Raw genomic sequence first — 23,483 nt, 5'->3', positions numbered from 1 at the left:
GTTGCAATTACGATTTGACTTGCGATTTAGATCAAAACACTTGGGTGAACTGTTGGAATCATGGAAATAGAATGATTATGATAAGTCTGTAGTTAGAATATAATAGTGGGCACTTTGAATACAGTGTTGTTTGACATGACAACGAATGAAAATGCCAGGGAGCAGTTATTGTGACAGGGTAGGAACCAAAGTGTTGGTCAGTGTTTCCTAGGGGACCCTATAATCTTTGGCTACGTTAAAATGTTCTCTCTTATCTACTTCATGTAGCTAACATATTCATTCACCTAATCCTCTTTGGTTTAGAAGATACTGTTGCACGAACATGCCGATTTAGGCCTACAAAATCACTGGTATCAGACTGTATAGCTAGCTACGACTCAGTACATTTATTAGATAGCTAGCGATTAGCATTAGCGGCTAACACGATTTAGCCACAACTTGCTAAGAAAAGAGAAAACTAGCTATTTGCAGATGTAAGAAACACAAACGAATAGTGTAATTGTAGAACGCTAGTGGATTTATATTAAGAAGCAAAGTGAAAACAGCATTGTTGTCGTCAACATTGTCACATGTGCTGCATTGACCACGCAGACTGATCGCAAGAGTCTCGTGGTCGAGCAACAGCAAAGTCGATACTGTGTAGTGATGGGCATTCTTTTCGGTGAGCCGGCTACTTTAGCTCTGTTCACGTAAAAGAGACGTCTCATTTGGATCCCAAACGGCTCTTTGTAAAAACATGATTTTTTTAACGACCTAGAACCATGATAAAATTGCTAAAAACTCCAATGTAAAGCCCAAAAAGGTAGGCTACCTTTATGTCAGATCATGAAATGCATGTTCAAATACATTTTTACCTCGCCAAATTATTAGATGGCCTGCTCTCCCCACTATTTACTGTTTCTGCAGTGAGGATTCACCCTCTTTAGAGAATTATTTTGTAACTTATCTGCAGAAAAACGTTGTTTTTGAGCTCAAATAGCAGTAGTAGCAGTATGCAAATCAGCGAGCCAAATGAACGGCTCATTCACCGATGCGATCAGGTTCCCGACGTTCACAAAAAGATCCGTTCCAAAAGAGCCGTTCGTTCGCGAACGACCCATCACTAATACTGTGAGAGTTCAAAACTTTTAAAACCATGACTAGAGAGAGTCAATGAATACAGCAAAAAAACATTGTTATTCAGCACTGTCAACACTTGTTCAACAAGGAATATTTCACTTTCTCTGGTCATAGGAGTACCAACATGAATTAGTGCATGAGGCAGAAGTAATGCTGTGCGACTTGAGTTTTGCAATCAGCTGGAAGACTGTGTCCCCTTTTCTCAGCAGAGGGAGGGAGATTGGAGGGACGGTGAGCCGGGTGAGATGCAGCCTCACCGCTGTTCTATCCCCCCCCCCCCCTCACTTACAATCAGATGCAGACCATCAGTCCAGTAAAATAAAAAAATATAAATTATTACACTCACTCAGCTGTGCCTCACAAGTAATACAACAAATGATCTATTACCAGTGTGATCATATACCTACAATTCTGAAATATAATTTCAAAATGCTCTGAGAAGAACAACATTGGCAGGACAATTCAAGCGTAGCCAATATGTAGTGATAATGTATTGGCCCTATAGCTTACTGCACAAACCTCATGGCTACAGAACTGTTTTGTCTAGGTTAATGGCTTTTTAAAGTCATGTAAAAAAAGATATCTCTGAACGGTAGATCTCGGCTTGCTTTTGGACTCAGAAAGGGATCTTGACTCAGAAAAGGACTAAACTGTCCCTTAGTGGAAGAGCGTGCTCATCCCCTGGACTAAACTGTCCCTTAGTGGAATCAATTTAATCCATTTTGAATTCAGGCTGTAAAAGCAAAATGTGGAATAAATCAAGGGGTATGAAGCCCCCCCCCACCCCCTACCCCCTACCCCCTACCCCACCCACACACATCCATCCTCCCTGCTCTACTCACGGTCATGCTGTCGAAGGTCTGTGTGCTGGCGTGTACAGAGGAGATCTCCTGAGCAGAGAGGACAGGCGAGACGTATCGTCCTGTGAACTTATCCACCGTGTGGCTAACTCTCTTCTCCTGACTGGTCCACCACAACCTAACCATGGCAGGCAGGTCCTGTACTGCACTGTAGTACACACAACACGCCAGATGGGGGAGCTCATACTGGATACCAGAAGACTCTGCAGAGAGAGGGAGAGCGACAGAGAAAAGACAGCCGCATTAGAGACAGACGTGTGTGTGTTCGTGAGTGTGTGTGCATGCTATGTGTGTCCGTGTATGCTACCCACTGTTGACGTCCAGAGAGAGGCTCTCTGTGAAGAATGTCTTGGTCTCCTTGGTGACAGGCTCCGCCCCCTGGCCGGTGAAGGTGGGGTTTTCAGGCATCAGTCTGAACAGGTGGAGGAGGAGCTTGTGGAGGGACTTCTTTAGGTAGAGAGAGTACTGGACACGCAGCTGGAGAGAGAACACACAGGTCAGCATAGAACCCTTCTTTAGGAAGAGAGAGAACTGGACACGCAGCTGGAGAGAGAACTGGACACGCAGCTGGAGAGAGAACTGGACACGCAGCTGGAGAGAGAACTGGACACGCAGCTGGAGAGAGAACTGGACACGCAGCTGGAGAGAGAACTGGACACGCAGCTGGAGAGAGAACTGGACACGCAGCTGGAGAGAGAACACACAGGTCAGCATAGAACCCTTCTTTAGGTAGAGAGAGAACTGGACACGCAGCTGGAGAGAGAACTGGACACGCAGCTGGAAAGAGAACTGGACACGCAGCTGGAAAGAAAACACACAGGTCAGCATAGAACCCTTCTTTAGGAAGAGAGAGAACTGGACACGCAGCTGGAAAGAAAACACACAGGTCAGCATAGAACCCTTCTTTAGGAAGAGAGAGAACTGGACACGCAGCTGGAGAGAGAACTGGACACGCAGCAGGAGAGAGAACTGGACACGCAGCTGGAAAGAAAACACACAGGTCAGCAAAGAACTCTTCTTTAGGCAGAGAGAGAACTGGACACGCAGCTGGAGAGAGAACTGGACACGCAGCTGGAGAGAGTACTGGACACGCAGCTGGAGAGAGAACTGGACACGCAGCTGGAGAGAGAACACACAGGTCAGCATAGAACCCTTCTTTAGGTAGAGAGAGAGTAGAGACTGACACAGTAATCCTTCCTTTGTCCTTGTATCCTCATTCCTCCCCTTTCAAAAAGCTCAACGGAGTTCAGAAAGAAAGGGCCTTGGATCCTCTCCTGCAATGAGCTTTGAGAGGGGAGGGGGAGAAATTAGGAAAAAGGCAATTGACAGCTAGTTGAAGTTTTTACGGATTTCAAGAGGAGAAGGTGGAATAATACGACCCTCACTCCAGGGTTGGGATTAATCCTACCTATATGTACACATCTACCTCAATTACCCCCTGCACATCGACTCGGTACTGGCACCCTCATGTTTATAGCCAAGTTATCGTTACTCATTGTGTATTTATTCCTTGTGTTAATACTTTCCTTTTATTTCTCTTTATTTCTCTTTTTTATCTCTCTGTATTGTTGGGAAGGGCCTGTAAGTCAGCATTTCACTGTTCGTCTACCCCTTGTTGTTTACGTAGCATGTGACAAATACAATGCAATTTTATTAGAATTCCATTTGAATTCCAGTTAATTCAGAGAGTAAACAACATTCCAATTCCGCATTTTCTTCATTGAAAAGCATTGGAATTTCAGTTTACTTCCTGAATTGACTGGAATTTAAATGGAATTGACCCAAACCCTGACCAAACTCTGTCAAACTTTTTTTAATTTAAATTGTAAAGTTTGTAAATTGTAAGGCCTGTAAATATAGGCAGCCGAAGTCTGACTACAGTGAGGGTGAAAGACAAGTCAACAGATAGACCTGTTGGGGAATACTTGGCGAGTTAGCTGGTTAGCTAGCCTAGCTATAGACTTAGCTGGTTAGCTAGCCTAGCTATAGACTTAGCTGGTTAGCTAGCCTAGCTATAGACTTAGCTGGTTAGCTAGCCTAGCTATAGACTTAGCTGGTTAGCTAGCCTAGCTATAGACTTAGCTGGTTAGCTAGCCTAGCTATAGACTTAGCTGGTTAGCTAGCCTAGCTATAGACTTAGCTGGTTAGCTAGCCTAGCTATAGACTTAGCTGGTTAGCTACCTTGAACGGAAATAACAGCAACACCTAACCGCTAAAATGTATGGACTACTGTAGAAACCTACACAGTGGTGAGAACAGGCGCTGCATTATGTAGCTGAGCCATGAGGAGACAGACCACCAGATATACCCTGGCATTATGTGGCTGAGGAGACAGACCACCAGATATACCCTGGCATTATGTGGCTGAGGAGACAGACCACCAGATATACCCTGGCATTATGTGGCTGAGGAGACAGACCACCAGATATACCCTGGCATTATGTGGCTGAGCCATGAGGAGACAGACCACCAGATATACCCTGGCATTATGTAGCTGAGGAGACAGACCACCAGATATACCCTGGCATTATGTAACTGAGGAGGCAGACCACCAGATATACCCTGGCATTATGTAGCTGAGGAGACAGACCACCAGATATACCCTGGCATTATGTAACTGAGGAGACAGACCACCAGATATACCCTGGCATTATGTGGCTGAGGAGACAGACCACCAGATATACCCTGGCATTATGTGGCTGAGCCATGAGGAGACAGACCACCAGATATACCCTGGCATTATGTAGCTGAGGAGACAGACCACCAGATATACCCTGGCATTATGTAGCTGAGGAGACAGACCACCAGACATACCCTGGCATTATGTGGCTGAGGAGACAGACCACCAGACATACCCTGGCATTATGTAGCTGGGGAGACAGACCAACAGATATACCCTGGCATTATGTAGCTGAGGAGACAGACCACCAGATATACCCTGGCATTATGTGGCTGAGGAGACAGACCACCAGATATACCCTGGCATTATGTGGCTGAGGAGACAGACCACCAGATATACCCTGGCATTATGTGGCTGAGGAGACAGACCACCAGATATACCCTGGCATTATGTGGCTGAGGAGACAGACCACCTGATATACCCTGGCATTATGTGGCTGAGGAGACAGACCACCAGATATACCCTGGCATTATGTGGCTGAGGAGACAGACCACCAGATATACCCTGGCATTATGTAGCTGAGGAGACAGACCACCAGATATACCCTGGCATTATGTGGCTGAGGAGACAGACCACCAGATATACCCTGGCATTATGTGGCTGAGGAGGCAGACCACCAGATATACCTTGGCATTATGTGGCTGAGCCATGAGGAGAAACTAAAATGTTTTTTTGTCCGTTGTGTATTTCCGTTTTTGGAATATTTAGATAAAGCCTGGAATAAAAGAAAAGGGCTAGCTATAATTAACTTATAATATAGTTAGCTCCTATACAGCAAATGGTACATATGTATATACAGTTGAAGTCGGAAGTTTACATACACTTCGGTTGGAGTCACTAAAACTCATTTTTCAACCACTCCACACATTTCTTGTTAACAGACTATAGTTTTGGCAAGTCGGTTAGGACATCTACTTTGTGCATGACACAAGTAATTTCTCCAACAATTGTTTACAGACAGATTATTTCACTTATAATTCACTGCATCACAATTCAAGTGGGTCAGAAGTTCACTGTGCCTTTCACTGTGCCTTTAAACAGCTTGGAAAATTCCAGAAAATGATGTCATGGCTTTAGAAGCTTCTGATAGGCTAATTGACATCATTTGAGACAATTGGAGATGTACCTGTGGATGTATTTCAAGGCCTACCTTCAAACTCAGTGCCTCTTTGCTTGACATCATGGGAAAATCAAAAGAAATCAGCCAAGACCTCAGAAAACAATTTGTAGACCTCCACAAGTCTGGTTCATCCTTGGGAGCAATTTCCAAACGCTTGAAGGTACCACGTTCATCTGTACAAACAATAGTACGCAAGTATAAACACCATGGGACCACGCAGCCGTCATACCGCTCAGGAAGGAGACACGTTCTGTCTCCTAGAGATGAACGTACTTTGGTGCGAAAAGTGCAAATCAATCCCAGAACAAAAGCAAAGGACCTTGTGAAGATGGAGGAAAAAGGGGGGTTGCTTGCAAGCCGAAGAACACCATCCCAACCGTGAAGCAAGGGGGTGACAGCATCATGCTGTGGGGGTGCATTGCTGCAGGAGGGACTGGTGCACTTCACAAAATAGATGGCATCATGAGGAAGGAAAATTATGTGGATATATTGAAGCAACATCTCAAGACATCAGTAAGGAAGTTAAAGCTTGGTCGCAAATGGGTCTTCCAAATGGACAATGACCCCAAGCATACTTCCAAAGTTGTGGCTAACTGGCTTAAGGACAACAAATTCAAGGTATTGGAGTGGCCATCACAAAGCCCTGACCTCAATCCTATTTAAAATGTGTGGGGAGAACTGAAAAAGCGTATGCGAGCAAGGAGGCCTACAAACCTGACTCAGTTACACCAGCTCTGTCAGGAGGAATGGGCCAAAATTCACCCAACTTATTGTGGGAAGCTTGTGGAAGGCTACCCGAAACGTTTGACCCAAGTTAAACAATTTAAAGGCAATGCTACCAAATACTAATTGAGTGTATGTAAACTTCTGACCCACTGGGAATGTGATGAAAGAAATAAAAGCTGAAATAAATCATTCTCTCTACTATTATTCTGACATTTCACATTCTTAAAATAAAGTGTTGATCCTAACTGACCTAAGACAGGGAATTTTTACTAGGATTAAATGTCAGGAATTGTGAAAAACTGAGTTTAAATGTATTTGGCTAAGGTGTATGTAAACTTCCGATTTCAACTGTAAGTATTGATTTATTTGTCACTCTTTATGCGGTGTGCACCGCACAGAACACCGGAAATAATTATTACTGAATTACCACAGCGAATTATTGTAACGTTTGTTTATGTGTCAATTAATCCGTTTAGGGATGGGTTGCCAATTAACTGTCATTAATTAATTCACGGCAGTAGACTTACGTGAGAGGGAGAAGCCTTGAAGAAGGACAGCAGTAGTTTCCAGGCCAGCAGGTAAGCCAGTATACAGCAGTACTCCACAGACAGAGGCTGAACCACTGCATACTCGCCTACACACACTCCGACCATGATGCTCTCACACAACTCCTCACACGTGGAGAGGAGGGTCATCAGAGCAGCCGGGGGAGACCTACACACACACACAGAGAGTTAAATACACATCATTAGAAAACACACACACACAGATGTCCTCTGTAGCTCAATTGGTAGAGCATGGCGCTTGTAACGCCAGGGTAGTGGGTTCGATCCCCGGGACCACCCATACGTAAAAATGTATGCACACATGACTGTAAGTCGCTTTGGATAAAAGCGTCTGCTAAATGGCATATTATTATTATATATTATTAGCAATAAAGGCATGAAAACCTGGGGATTATGGTGTAAATAACTCAGAACTAAGGGCTGTTAAGTCAGCGGCAAAGCCAAGGGAAACAACCCTTACGATAATTCCCGGGTTTGCCAAACAGACTGGTCGTTAATTATATTCTCATGTTTTGACCCAGTAGTTCATTCTATTCATTCCACGTTGCTAAACAAAATCATTGGCATGTAACACTACCAGTCAAAAGTTTGGACACACCTACTCATTCAAGGATTTTTCTTTATTTTCTACATTGTAGAATAATAGTGAAGACATCAAAACTATGAAATAACACATATGGAATCATGTAGTAACCAATAAAAAAGTGTTAAACAAATCAAAATATATTTTATATTTGAGATTCTTCAAATAGCCACCCTTTGCATTGATGACAGCTTTGCACACTCTTGGCATTCTCTCAACCAGCTTCATGAGGTAGTCACCTGGAATGCATTTCAATTAACAGGTGTGCCTTCTTAAAAGTTAATTTGTGGAATTTCTTTCCTTCTTAATGCGTTTGAGCGAATCAGTTGTGTTGTGACAAGGTAGGGGGGGTATACAGAAGATAGCCCTATTTGGTAAAAGACCAAGTCCATATTATGGCAAGAACAGCTCAAATAAGCAAAGAGAAACGACAGTCCATCATTACTTTAAGACATGAAGGTCAGTCAATCCAGAACATTTCAAGAACTTTGAACGTTTCTTCAAGTGCAGTCACAAAAACCATCAAGCACCATGATGAAACTGGCTCTCATGAGGACCTCCACAGGAAAGGAAGACCCAGAGTTACCTCTGCTGCAGAGGATAAGTTCATTAGAGTTACCAGCCTCAGAAATTGCAGCCCAAATAAATGCTTCACAGAGTTCAAGTCAACATCAACTGTTCAGAGGAGACTGTGTGAATCAGGCCTTCATGGTCAAATTGCTGCAAAGAAACCACTACTAAAGGACACCAATAAGAAGAGAATTGCTTGGGCCAAGAAAGAGGAGCAATGGACATTAGACCGGTGGAAATTTGTCCTTTGGTCTGGAGTCCAAATTTGAGATTTTTGGTTCCAACCGCCGTGTCTTTGTGAGACGTGGTGTGGGTGAACGGATGATCTCCGCATGTGTGGTTCCCACCGTAAAGCATGGAGGAAGAGGTGTTATTGTGTGGGGGTGCTTTGCTGGTGTCTGTGATGTATTTAGAATTCAAGGCACACTTAACCAGCATGGCTACCACAGCATTCTGCAGCGATACACCATCCCATCTGGTTTGGGCTTAGTGGGACTATCATTTGTTTTTCAACAGGACAATGACCCAACACACCTCTGTATTTCATTTTCAATAAATTCACCCAAAAAAAATCTAAAAACATGTTTTCAGTGTCATTATGGGGTATTTTCTGTAGATGGGTGAGAATAAATATTTTTCATCCATTTTGAATTCAGGCTGTAAGACAACAAAATGTGGAATAAGTCAAGGGGTCTGAATACTTTCCGAATGCACTGTAGATACGCTAGCCCATTAGCAACGTTACGACTGACTTGTGATCATTGCCCTTGCTAGTTTGTTTTGTATTGACATTCGTCCGTTTTTTGTTCAAAATATTGAGTCATTGAAACTGAATCCCGAATGGCTGCAGGCAGCAAACAATGTACCAGGCCAGCTGTGATTTACAACCTGATAGCAATATTTGTTGGACCACCAAGAAACGTATTGTTGGATTATATGAATCATGCATTGAATTGCATCCATCTATTCTGCCAACAATGCCTTAGAGTACGTCATGGAATGTTGAGTCAAATAGAACCTCATTTTTAAAACCTCTTATGAAGCTGATTTTTGCAGCATAACCTGGTAATTGGATATTTTGGCCTGATATTACGATTGTCTGTTTGTTTCATATCTGCAAAGTAGTTAAAACGCTGTCAGTTCCACTTGAACTAACAGATAGATTCCACAGCAACACCCCACCCAGGGCTGTTATACTCACAGACACGGTTCCTCGCCATCTTCGTCTGGCTTGGTGTCGTCTACTTCTTCATCACACTCTGGGAGAGTCGGCATTACCCTGGAACACACAGAGGTCACGCTGCATTACCCTGGAACACACAGAGGTCACGCTGCATTACCCTGGAACACACAGAGGTCACGCTGCATTACCCTGGAACACACAGAGGTCACGCTGCTTTACCCTGGAACACACAGAGGTCACGCTGCATTACCCTGGAACACACAGAGGTCACGCTGCATTACCCTGGAACACACAGAGGTCACGCTGCATTACCCTGGAACACACAGAGGTCACGCTGCATTACCCTGGAACACACAGAGGTCACGCTGCTTTACCCTGGAACACACAGAGGTCACGCTGCATTACCCTGGAACACACAGAGGTCACGCTGCATTACCCTGGAACACACAGAGGTCACGCTGCATTACCCTGGAACACACAGAGGTCACGCTGCTTTACCCTGGAACACACAGAGGTCACGCTGCATTACCCTGGAACACACAGAGGTCACGCTGCATTACCCTGGAACACACAGAGGTCACGCTGCATTACCCTGGAACACACAGAGGTCACGCTGCATTACCCTGGAACACACAGAGGTCACGCTGCATTACCCTGGAACACACAGAGGTCACGCTGCATTACCCTGGAACACACAGAGGTCACGCTGCATTACCCTGGAACACACAGAGGTCACGCTGCATTACCCTGGAACACACAGAGGTCACGCTGCATTACCCTGGAACACACAGAGGTCACGCTGCATTACCCTGGAACACACAGAGGTCACGCTGCATTACCCTGGAACACACAGAGGTCACGCTGCATTACCCTGGAACACACAGAGGTCACGCTGCTTTACCCTGGAACACACAGAGGTCACGCTGCATTACCCTGGAACACACAGAGGTCACGCTGCTTTACCCTGGAACACACAGAGGTCACGCTGCATTACCCTGGAACACACAGAGGTCACGCTGCATTACCCTGGAACACACAGAGGTCACGCTGCATTACCCTGGAACACACAGAGGTCACGCTGCATTACCCTGGAACACACAGAGGTCACGCTGCATTACCCTGGAACACACAGAGGTCACGCTGCTTTACCCTGGAACACACAGAGGTCACGCTGCATTACCCTGGAACACACAGAGGTCACGCTGCATTACCCTGGAACACACAGAGGTCACGCTGCTTTACCCTGGAACACACAGATGTCACGCTGCATTACCCTGGAAAACACAGAGGTCACGCTGCATTACCCTGGAACACACAGAGGTCACGCTGCTTTACCCTGGAACACACAGAAGTCACGCTGCATTACCCTGGAACACACAGAGGTCACGCTGCATTACCCTGGAACACACAGAGGTCACGCTGCTTTACCCTGGAACACACAGAGGCCACGCTGCTTGACGCCGAATCTAGAGGTGAGCCCAGGAGGCTTGTCGTACGAGTAGGTATTCACATTGCAGTATATTGCTAATATGCCAGAGTTATCAACTTGTTTAAACAAACATGTTCCGTGGCAGTGAACACACAGACAGACTCTTACTATTACTTGTCTAGTATGTGGTAGACAGTGAGTTCCCTCTCTTACTTGTCTAGTATGTGGTAGACAGTGAGTTCTCTCTCTTACTTGTCTAGTATGTGGTAGACAGTGAGTTCCCTCTCTTACTTGTCTAGTATGTGGTAGACAGTGAGTTCCCTCTCTTACTTGTCTAGTCTGTGGTAGACAGTGAGTTCTCTCTCTCTAGTATGTGGTAGACAGTGAGTTCCCTCTCTTACTTGTCTAGTATGTGGTAGACAGTGAGTTCTATCTCTTACTTGTCTAGTATGTGGTAGACAGTGAGTTCCCTCTCTCTAGTATGTGGTAGACAGTGAGTTCCCTCTCTTACTTGTCTAGTCTGTGGTAGACAGTGAGTTCTCTCTCTCTAGTATGTGGTAGACAGTGAGTTCTCTCTCTTACTTGTCTAGTATGTGGTAGACAGTGAGTTCCCTCTCTTACTTGTCTAGTATGTGGTAGACAGTGAGTTCCCTCTCTTACTTGTCTAGTATGTGGTAGACAGTGAGTTCCCTCTCTTACTTGTCTAGTATGTGGTAGACAGTGAGTTCCCTCTCTTACTTGTCTAGTCTGTGGTAGACAGTGAGTTCCCTCTCTTACTTGTCTAGTATGTGGTAGACAATGAGTTCTATCTCTTACTTGTCTAGTATGTGGTAGACAGTGAGTTCCCTCTCTCTAGTATGTGGTAGACAGTGAGTTCCCTCTCTTACTTGTCTAGTATGTGGTAGACAGTGAGTTCCCTCTCTTACTTGTCTAGTATGTGGTAGACAGTGAGTTCCCTCTCTTACTTGTCTAGTCTGTGGTAGACAGTGAGTTCCCTCTCTTACTTGTCTAGTATGTGGTAGACAGTGAGTTCTCTCTCTTACTTGTCTAGTATGTGGTAGACAGTGAGTTCCCTCTCTTACTTGTCTAGTATGTGGTAGACAGTACGTTCTCTCTCTTACTTGTCTAGTATGTGGTAGACAGTGAGTTCTCTCTCTTACTTGTCTAGTATGTGGTAGACAGTGAGTTCTCTCTCTTACTTGTCTAGTATGTGGTAGACAGTGAGTTCCCTCTCTTACTTGTCTAGTATGTGGTAGACAGTACGTTCTCTCTCTTACTTGTCTAGTATGTGGTAGACAGTGAGTTCTCTCTCTTACTTGTCTAGTATGTGGTAGACAGTGAGTTCCCTCTCTTACTTGTCTAGTCTGTGGTAGACAGTGAGTTCCCTCTCTTACTTGTCTAGTATGTGGTAGACAGTGAGTTCTATCTCTTACTTGTCTAGTATGTGGTAGACAGTGAGTTCCCTCTCTTACTTGTCTAGTATGTGGTAGACAGCGAGTTCCCTCTCTTACTTGTCTAGTATGTGGTAGACTGTGAGTTGCAGCGGTCTGGCTTTGAAAAGCAGCAACGGAGTGAGTGTGTTGAGCAGGGTCTGCAGCGCCTCAGGTAGGCTTGTCTTCTGGTCTGCCACGAACCGCGCTGGCAAGGAATTATGGGTAAGCTGCTGCAGCGGGATGTAGGTCAGAGCCACGCCCACAGACCGCAGGACAGCCAATGGGAACAGTGGATCGTCTGGCTCCGTGAAGGCCTCTACAGAAGGGGAGAAAGGACAAAAAGGGTTTAAATGAGACTGAAAATGTCTTGTAAGGATGTAGGTTATTAGTAAAGGACTAGTATGGATGGGATACTGCTTCATAATGACAGTCTAACTCCCACAACACCACCACCACCAACACCACCACCACCACCAACACCACCACCACCCACTGACCCCCCCACCACCACCACACACTGACCCCCCCACCACACAACAGCACCCTGACCCCCCCCCCCCACCACCACACCCTGACCCCCCCCCCACCACCACACACTGACCCCCCCCCACCACCACACACTAACCCCCCCCACCACCACACACTGACCCCCCCCCCACCACCACACACTAACCCCCCCACCACACAACAGCACCCTGACCCCCCCCCACCACCACACACTGACCCCCCCACCACCACACACTGACCCCCCCCACCACACAACAGCACCCTGACCCCCCCCCCCCCCCCCACCACACACTGACCCCCCCCACCACCACACCCTGACCCCCCCCCCCCCCACCACCACACACTGACCCCCCCCCCACCACCACACACTAACCCCCCCCACCACACAACAGCACCCTGACCCCCCCCCCACCACCACACACTGACCCCCCCACCACCACACACTGACCCCCCCACCACCACACACTGACCCCCCCCCCACCACACACTGACCCCCCCACCACACAACAGCACCCTGACCCCCCCCCCCCACCACCACACACTGACCCCCCCCACCACCACACACTGACCCCCCCCACCACACAACAGCAACCTGACCCCCCCCCCCCACCACCACACACTGACCCCCCCACCACCACACACTGACCCCCCCCCACCACACAACAGCACCCTGACCCCCCCACCACCACACACTGACCCCCCCACCACCACACCCTGACCCCCCCCACCACACAACAGCACCCTGACCCCCCCCCCCCCCCCCCACCACCACACACTGACCCCCCCACCACCACACACTGACCCCCCCCACCACCACACATTGACCCCCCCCACCACACAACAGCACCCTGACCCCCCCAACACCACATACACACTCTGACCCCCACCACCACACCCTGACCCCCCCCCCCCCCCCCCACACCCACCACACCCTGACCCCCCCCATCCCTACCAGTGATTTTTCCAGGCAGGGGCAGCATCAGGCTGTATATCCCCTCTATGAAGAAGTCGTTCCACTCTGCGGTCAGCTCTGAGGGCAGTAGGTCAGCCACACCAGGCAGGGGCGCTGTGAAGAACTGGTTCAGCTGCACGACCAGCTCACAGATCTCACACACTAACAACTGCACCCAGGGGTTCCACAGACACCCCACGTTATCACTGGAAGTCTGGAGAGAGAGAGAGAGAGAGAGAGAGAGACAGAGAGAGACAGAGACAGAGAGAGGGAGCCAGAGAGAGAGGGAGACAGAGAGAGAGAGAGAGAGAGACAGAAAGAGAGCGAGAGAGAGACAGAAAGAGAGCGAGAGAGCGAGAGAGCGAGAGAGAGAGAGAGAGAGGAGTGAGTTGAGAGGCTGTAAAATGAAACGTGTCTGGAACCTTGGTGTGACGCTGGACAACACCCTGTCGTTCTCTGCAAACATTAAAGCAGTGACTCGCTCCTGCAGGTACATCCATAGAGTAAGACCTTTCATCACACAGGAAGCCTGGTGTTCAACCTTCCCCAGTTCTCCCATGTCACCCGGTTCCGCTGCACACTCCACTGGCTTCCAGTCGAAGCTCACATCCACTACAAGACCACAGGAAGCCTGGTGTTCAACCTTCCCCAGAATTTGCCAATCTTGGTGTTCTCTGGCAAATGCCAAACGTCCTGCACGGTGTTGGGCTGTAAGCACAACCCCCACCTGTGGACGTCGGGCCCTCATACCACCCTCATGGAGTCTGTTTCTGACCGTTTGAGCAGACACATGCACATTTGTGGCCTGCTGGAGGTCATTTTGCAGGGCTCTGGCAGTGCTCCTCCTGCTCCTCCTTGCACAAAGGCGGAGGTAGCGGTCCTGCTGCTGGGTTGTTGCCCTCCTACGGCCTCCTCCACGTCTCCTGATGTACTGGCCTGTCTCCTGGTAGCGCCTCCATGCTCTGGACACTACGCTGACAGACACAGCAAACCTTCTTGCCACAGCTCGCATTGATGTGCCATCCTGGATGAGCTGCACTACCTGAGCCACTTGTGTGGGTTGTAGACTTCGTCTCATGCTACCACTAGAGTGAAAGCACCGCCAGCATTCAAAAGTGAAATGAGAAGTGGTCTGTGGTCACCACCTGCAAAACCAGTCCTTTATTGGGGGTGTCTTGCTAATTGCCTATAATTTCCACCTGTTGTCTATTCCATTTGAACAACAGCATGTGACATTTATTGTCAATCAGTGTTGCTTCCTAAGTGGACAGTTTTATTTCACAGAAGTGTGATTGACTTGGAGTTACATTGTGTTGTTTAAGTGTTCCCTTAATTTTTTTGAGCAGTGTACTTACTTTGACTGTGAAATGTGGTAGTCCCACCTAGCTATTTTAAGATGAATTCACTAACTGTAAGTCGCTCTGGATAAGAGCGTCTGTTAAATGACCGGAATGTGATGAGGATGGGGGATATGTAGGGCCTGGAGTATTTGCTGGTCAATGGTCACATGGTCTGGGCAGCCATCTTACCTCTAGCCAGGCAAGCATGGAGCAGAGCAGGAAGTCCCACTGGCTACCCCCGAGGATTGTGGGAGAATGAGTCACCAGCCGTGACAGGAAACGTATCATCTCCACGGTGAGAGACAGCTGGGCCGCGGTCGTCTTGGACAGGTCACTGGAACACAGAGGGTAAAGGGTTTTAACAGGTCACTAGAACACAGAGGGTAAAGGGTTTTAACAGGTCACTGGAACACAGAGGGTAAAGGGTTTTAACAGGTCACTGGAACACAGAGGGTAAAGGGTTTTAACAGGTCACTAGAACACAGAGGGTAAAGGGTTTTAACAGGTCACTGGAACACAGAGGGTAAAGGCTTTTAACAGGTCACTGGAACACAGAGGGTAAAGGGTTTTAACAGGTCACTGGAACACAGAGGGTAAAGGCTTTTAACAGGTCACTGGAACACAGAGGGTAAAGGGTTTTAACAGGTCACTGGAACACAGAGGGTAAAGGGTTTTAACAGGTCACTGGATCACAGAGGGTAAAGGGTTTTAACAGGTCACTGGAACACAGAGGGTAAAGGGTTTTAACAGATCACTGGAACACAGAGGGTAAAGGGTTTTAACAGGTCACTGGAACACAGAGGGTAAAGGGTTTTAACAGGTCACTGGAACACAGAGGGTAAAGGGTTTTAACAGGTCACTGGAACACAGAGGGTAAAGGGTTTTAACAGGTCACTGGAACACAGAGGGTAAAGGGTTTTAACAGGTCACTGGAACACAGAGGGTAAAGGGTTTTAACAGGTCACTGGAACACAGAGGGTAAAGGGTTTTAACAGGTCACTGGAACACAGAGGGTAAAGGGTTTTAACAGGTCACTGGAACACAGAGGGTAAAGGGTTTTAACAGGTCACTGGAACACAGAGGGTAAAGGGTTTTAACAGGTCACTGGAACACAGAGGGTAAAGGGTTTTAACAGGTCACTGGAACACAGAGGGTAAAGGGTTTTAACAGGTCACTGGAACACAGAGGGTAAAGGGTTTTAACAGGTCACTGGAACACAGAGGGTAAAGGGTTTTAACAGGTCACTGGATCACAGAGGGTAAAGGGTTTTAACAGGTCACTGGAACACAGAGGGTAAAGGGTTTTAACAGATCACTGGAACACAGAGGGTAAAGGGTTTTAACAGGTCACTGGAACACAGAGGGTAAAGGCTTTTAACAGGTCACTGGAACACAGAGGGTAAAGGCTTTTAACAGGTCACTGGAACACAGAGGGTAAAGGGTTTTAACAGGTCACTGGAACACAGAGGGTAAAGGGTTTTAACAGGTCACTGGAACACAGAGGGTAAAGGGTTTTAACAGGTCACTGGAACACAGAGGGTAAAGGGTTTTAACAGGTCACTGGAACACAGAGGGTAAAGGGTTTTAACAGGTCACTGGAACACAGAGGGTAAAGGGTTTTAACAGGTCACTGGAACACAGAGGGTAAAGGGTTTTAACAGGTCACTGGAACACAGAGGGTAAAGGGTTTTAACAGATCACTGGAACACAGAGGGTAAAGGTTTTAACAGGTCACTGGATCACAGAGGGTAAAGGGTTTTAACAGGTCACTGGAACACAGAGGGTAAAGGGTTTTAACAGGTCACTGGATCACAGAGGGTAAAGGGTTTTAACAGGTCACTGGAACACAGAGGGTAAAGGGTTTTAACAGATCACTGGAACACAGAGGGTAAAGGTTTTAACAGGTCACTGGATCACAGAGGGTAAAGGGTTTTAACAGGTCACTGGATCACAGAGGGTAAAGGGTTTTAACAGATCACTGGAACACAGAGGGTAAAGGGTTTTAACAGGTCACTGGAACACAGAGGGTAAAGGGTTTTAACAGGTCACTGGAACACAGAGGGTAAAGGCTTTTAACAGGTCACTGGAACACAGAGGGTAAAGGGTTTTAACAGGTCACTGGAACACAGAGGGTAAAGGGTTTTAACAGGTCACTGGAACACAGAGGGTAAAGGCTTTTAACAGGTCACTGGAACACAGAGGGTAAAGGGTTTTAACAGGTCACTGGAACACAGAGGGTAAAGGGTTTTAACAGGTCACTGTGAGCTTTCTATCACTAAATGGCTGCTGTGCATCACATCAGAGAAAGAGAGAGAAGAGCACAAAATGACAAAAAGTATGCAAAAGAAACAGATCCAGCCAGCGAGCCAGATCCATCCAGATAGCCAGATCCAGCCAGCCAGCCAGATCCAGCCAGCCAGCCAGATCCAGACATCTAGCCAGATCCAGCCAGCTAGACGAGCCAGACAGACGAGCCAGACAGATAGCCAGACCCATCCAGCCAGACAGACAGACAAGCCAGACAGAGAGACAGACAGAGAGACAGATGAAAAATAGCTATCTAGCTAAATCTGGTGCAGTGGGATGTTGTACATGGTCCCTAACAAATAAAAATACAAAAAACTGACTGACAAAGAGGCAGACAGACAGAGCAAGCCAGACAGATTCAGCTAGCTAGCCAGCCAGGCGGACAGACAGGTCTCCTACCTGCTGAACAGGAACCAGTCTTCTTTGCTGTTCCTCCATTCCATCATGGTGACCAGTACAGCTAGTAGCACTTCCTCCTGCACTGGTGTAGAGGCCTTGAGACAGCACAGCAGCACCGCCACACACCCACACACACCTAGACGATGACAGAGGGAGGTTACACCCACACACACCTAGAGGATGACAGAGGAGGTTACACCCACACACACCTAGGGGATGACAGAGGGAGGTTACACCCACACACACCTAGAGGATGACAGAGGAGGTTACACCCACACACCTAGAGGATGACAGAGGAAGGTTACACCCACCCACACCTAGAGGATGACAGAGGAGGGTTACACCCACACACACCTAGAGGATGACAGAGGAGGTTACACCCACACACACCTAGGGGATGACAGAGGGAGGTTACACCCACACACACCTAGAGGATGACAGAGGAAGGTTACACCCACACACACCTAGAGGATGACAGAGGAAGGTTACACCCACACACACCTAGAGGATGACAGAGGAAGGTTACACCCACCCACACCTAGAGGATGACAGAGGAGGGTTACACCCACCCACACACCTAGAGGATGACAGAGGAGGTTACACCCATCCACCTAGAGGATGACAGAGGAAGGTTACACCCACACACACCTAGAGGATGACAGAGGAAGGTTACACCCACACACACCTAGAGGATGACAGAGGAAGGTTACACCCACACACACCTAGAGGATGACAGAGGTTACACCCACACACACCTAGAGGATGACAGAGGAAGGTTACACCCACCCACACCTAGAGGATGACAGAGGAAGGTTACACCCATCCACCTAAAGGATGACAGAGGAAGGTTACACCCACACACACACACCTAGAGGATGACAGAGGAAGGTTACACCCACACACACCTAGAGGATGACAGAGGAGGTTACACCCACACACACCTAGAGGATGACAGAGGAAGGTTACACCCACCCACACCTAGAGGATGACAGAGGAAGGTTACACCCATCCACCTAAAGGATGACAGAGGGAGGTTACACCCACACACACCTAGGGGATGACAGAGGGAGGTTACACCCACACACACCTAGAGGATGACAGAGGGAGGTTACACCCACACACATCTAGGGTATGACAGAGGGAGGTTACACCCACACACCTAGAGGATGACAGAGGAGGTTACACCCACACACACCTAGAGGATGACAGACAAGGTTACACCCACACACACCTAGAGGATGACAGAGGAAGGTTACACCCACACACACCTAGAGGATGACAGAGGAAGGTTACACCCACACACACCTAGAGGATGACAGAGGAAGGTTACACCCACCCACACCTAGAGGATGACAGAGGAGGGTTACACCCACCCACACACCTAGAGGATGACAGAGGGAGGTTACACCCACACACCTAGAGGATGACAGAGGAAGGTTACACCCACACACCTAGAGGATGACAGAGGAGGTTACACCCACACACCTAGAGGATGACAGAGGAGGTTACACCCACACACACCTAGAGGATGACAGAGGAGGTTACACCCACACACACCTAGAGGATGACAGAGGAGGTTACACCCACACACCTAGAGGATGACAGAGGAGGTTACACCCACACACACCTAGAGGATGACAGACGAGGTTACACCCACACACACCTAGAGGATGACAGAGGAAGGTTACACCCACACACACCTAGAGGATGACAGAGGAAGGTTACACCCACACACACCTAGAGGATGACAGAGGAAGGTTACACCCACCCACACCTAGAGGATGACAGAGGAGGGTTACACCCACCCACACACCTAGAGGATGACAGAGGAGGTTACACCCATCCACCTAGAGGATGACAGAGGAAGGTTACACCCACACACACCTAGAGGATGACAGAGGAAGGTTACACCCACACACACCTAGAGGATGACAGAGGAAGGTTACACCCACACACACCTAGAGGATGACAGAGGAGGTTACACCCACCCACACCTAGAGGATGACAGAGGAGGGTTACACCCACCCACACACCTAGAGGATGACAGAGGAGGTTACACCCATCCACCTAGAGGATGACAGAGGAAGGTTACACCCACACACACCTAGAGGATGACAGAGGAAGGTTACACCCACACACACCTAGAGGATGACAGAGGAAGGTTACACCCACACACACCTAGAGGATGACAGAGGTTACACCCACACACACCTAGAGGATGACAGAGGAAGGTTACACCCACCCACACCTAGAGGATGACAGAGGAAGGTTACACCCATCCACCTAAAGGATGACAGAGGAAGGTTACACCCACACACACACACCTAGAGGATGACAGAGGAAGGTTACACCCACACACACCTAGAGGATGACAGAGGAGGTTACACCCACACACACCTAGAGGATGACAGAGGAAGGTTACACCCACCCACACCTAGAGGATGACAGAGGAAGGTTACACCCATCCACCTAAAGGATGACAGAGGGAGGTTACACCCACACACACCTAGGGGATGACAGAGGGAGGTTACACCCACACACACCTAGAGGATGACAGAGGGAGGTTACACCCACACACATCTAGGGTATGACAGAGGGAGGTTACACCCACACACCTAGAGGATGACAGAGGAGGTTACACCCACACACACCTAGAGGATGACAGACAAGGTTACACCCACACACACCTAGAGGATGACAGAGGAAGGTTACACCCACACACACCTAGAGGATGACAGAGGAAGGTTACACCCACACACACCTAGAGGATGACAGAGGAAGGTTACACCCACCCACACCTAGAGGATGACAGAGGAGGGTTACACCCACCCACACACCTAGAGGATGACAGAGGGAGGTTACACCCACACACCTAGAGGATGACAGAGGAAGGTTACACCCACACACCTAGAGGATGACAGAGGAGGTTACACCCACACACCTAGAGGATGACAGAGGAGGTTACACCCACACACACCTAGAGGATGACAGAGGAGGTTACACCCACACACACCTAGAGGATGACAGAGGAGGTTACACCCACACACCTAGAGGATGACAGAGGAGGTTACACCCACACACACCTAGAGGATGACAGACGAGGTTACACCCACACACACCTAGAGGATGACAGAGGAAGGTTACACCCACACACACCTAGAGGATGACAGAGGAAGGTTACACCCACACACACCTAGAGGATGACAGAGGAAGGTTACACCCACCCACACCTAGAGGATGACAGAGGAGGGTTACACCCACCCACACACCTAGAGGATGACAGAGGAGGTTACACCCATCCACCTAGAGGATGACAGAGGAAGGTTACACCCACACACACCTAGAGGATGACAGAGGAAGGTTACACCCACACACACCTAGAGGATGACAGAGGAAGGTTACACCCACACACACCTAGAGGATGACAGAGGAGGTTACACCCACACACCTAGAGGATGACAGAGGAGGTTACACCCACACACACCTAGAGGATGACAGAGGAAGGTTACACCCACACACACCTAGAGGATGACAGAGGAAGGTTACACCCACCCACACCTAGAGGATGACAGAGGAGGGTTACACCCACCCACACACCTAGAGGATGACAGAGGAGGTTACACCCATCCACCTAGAGGATGACAGAGGAAGGTTACACCCACACACACCTAGAGGATGACAGAGGAAGGTTACACCCACACACACCTAGAGGATGACAGAGGAAGGTTACACCCACACACACCTAGAGGATGACAGAGGAGGTTACACCCACACACCTAGAGGATGACAGAGGAGGTTACACCCACACACACCTAGAGGATGACAGAGGAAGGTTACACCCACACACACCTAGAGGATGACAGAGGAAGGTTACACCCATCCACCTAGAGGATGACAGAGGAGGTTACACCCACACACCTAGAGGATGACAGAGGAAGGTTACACCCATCCACCTAGAGGATGACAGAGGAGGTTACACCCACACACCTAGAGGATGACAGAGGAGGTTACTCCCACACACACCTAGAGGATGACAGAGGAAGGTTACACCCATCCACCTAGAGGATGACAGAGGAAGGTGACACCCACACACCTAGAGGATGACAGAGGAGGGTTACACCCATCCACCTAGAGGATGACAGAGGAAGGTTACACCCACACACACCTAGAGGATGACAGAGGAGGTTACACCCACACACCTAGAGGATGACAGAGGAGGGTTACACCCACACACACCTAGAGGATGACAGAGGAAGGTTATACCCACACACCTAGAGGATGACAGAGGAGGTTACACCCACACACACCTAGAGGATGACAGAGGAAGGTTACACCCACACACACCTAGAGGATGACAGAGGAGGGTTACACCCACACACACCTAGAGGATGACAGAGGAAGGTTACACCCACACACACCTTGAGGATGACAGAGGAGGTTACACCCATCCACACCTAGAGGATGACAGAGGAGGTTACACCCACACACACCTAGAGGATGACAGAGGAGGTTACACCCACACACACCTAGAGGATGACAGAGGAGGTTACACCCATCCACACCTAGAGGATGACAGAGGAAGGTTACACCCACACACCTAGAGGATGACAGAGGAAGGTTACACCCACACACCTAGAGGATGACAGAGGAAGGTTACACCCACACACCTAGAGGATGACAGAGGAAGGTTACACCCACACACACCTAGAGGATGACAGAGGAAGGTTACACCCACACACACCTAGAGGATGACAGAGGAAGGTTACACCCACACACACCTAGAGGATGACAGAGGAAGGTTACACCCATCCACCTAGAGGATGACAGAGAAGGTTACACCCACACACACCTAGAGGATGACAGAGGAAGGTTACACCCATCCACCTAGAGGATGACAGAGAAGGTTACACCCACACACACCTAGAGGATGACAGAGGAGGGTTACACCCACACACACCTAGAGGATGACAGAGGAAGGTTACACCCACACACACCTAGAGGATGACAGAGAAGGTTACACCCACACACACCTAGAGGATGACAGAGGGTTACACCCACACACACCTAGAGGATGACAGAGGAGGGTTACACCCACACACACCTAGAGGATGACAGAGGAAGGTTACACCCATCCACTATACTACAGTGTGTGCATATGTGTTCTTACTGTGGTCCTCTTGCCAGTTGAGTATACCAGCAGCAGCCAGTTATATAAGACTCTCTCTCCCCTCTGTGTGTGAGTGTGTGTTTATTTATTTTCTATTTAACCTTTATTTAACTAGGTAAGTCAGTTAAGAACAAATTCTTATTTACAATGACGGCCTACACCGGCCAAACCCGGACGACGCTGGGCCAATTGTGCGCCGCCCTATGGGACTCCCAATCACGGCCGGTTGTGATACAGCCTGGAATCGAACCAGGGGGTCTGTAGTGACGCCTCAAGCACTGAGATGCAGTGACCTTGGACCGCTGAGATGCGGGGCCTTGGACCGCTGAGATGCGGGGCCTTGGACCGCTGAGATGCGGGGCCTTGGACCGCTGAGATGCGGGGCCTTGGACCGCTGAGATGCGGGGCCTTGGACCGCTGAGATGCGGGGCCTTGGACCGCTGAGATGCGGGGCCTTGGACCGCTGAGATGCGGGGCCTTGGACCGCTGAGATGCGGGGCCTTGGACCGCTGAGATGCGGGGCCTTGGACCGCTGAGATGCGG

At 48.6% G+C, this 23,483-nt stretch overlaps 1 protein-coding gene across 1 annotated transcript in view; it reads right to left on the bottom strand.

Annotated features, from left to right (window-relative positions):
• Nucleotides 1–23,483, bottom strand: part of LOC311118657 (E3 ubiquitin-protein ligase listerin-like) — a gene marked incomplete at its 5' end in the record, with an annotated part of 37,663 nt that overhangs the window by 11,624 nt on the left and 2,556 nt on the right. Inside the window, 8 exons of the mRNA XM_084193444.1 lie at nt 1,962–2,182; nt 2,291–2,456; nt 7,033–7,219; nt 9,426–9,503; nt 12,348–12,585; nt 13,729–13,942; nt 15,258–15,402; nt 17,774–17,909. Coding sequence (XP_084049570.1) covers nt 1,962–2,182; nt 2,291–2,456; nt 7,033–7,219; nt 9,426–9,503; nt 12,348–12,585; nt 13,729–13,942; nt 15,258–15,402; nt 17,774–17,909 — 1,385 coding nt within the window. The remainder of the gene's footprint in view (nt 1–1,961; nt 2,183–2,290; nt 2,457–7,032; nt 7,220–9,425; nt 9,504–12,347; nt 12,586–13,728; nt 13,943–15,257; nt 15,403–17,773; nt 17,910–23,483) is intronic.

The sequence above is a fragment of the Coregonus lavaretus genome (assembly GCF_964263955.1).
Source record: "Coregonus lavaretus genome assembly, contig: HAP1_SCAFFOLD_1393, whole genome shotgun sequence".
Classification (NCBI taxonomy): Eukaryota; Metazoa; Chordata; class Actinopteri; order Salmoniformes; family Salmonidae; genus Coregonus; species Coregonus lavaretus.
Note: the sequence above shows the minus strand (reverse complement) of the source record. Positions and strands in the feature narration are given on the sequence as shown.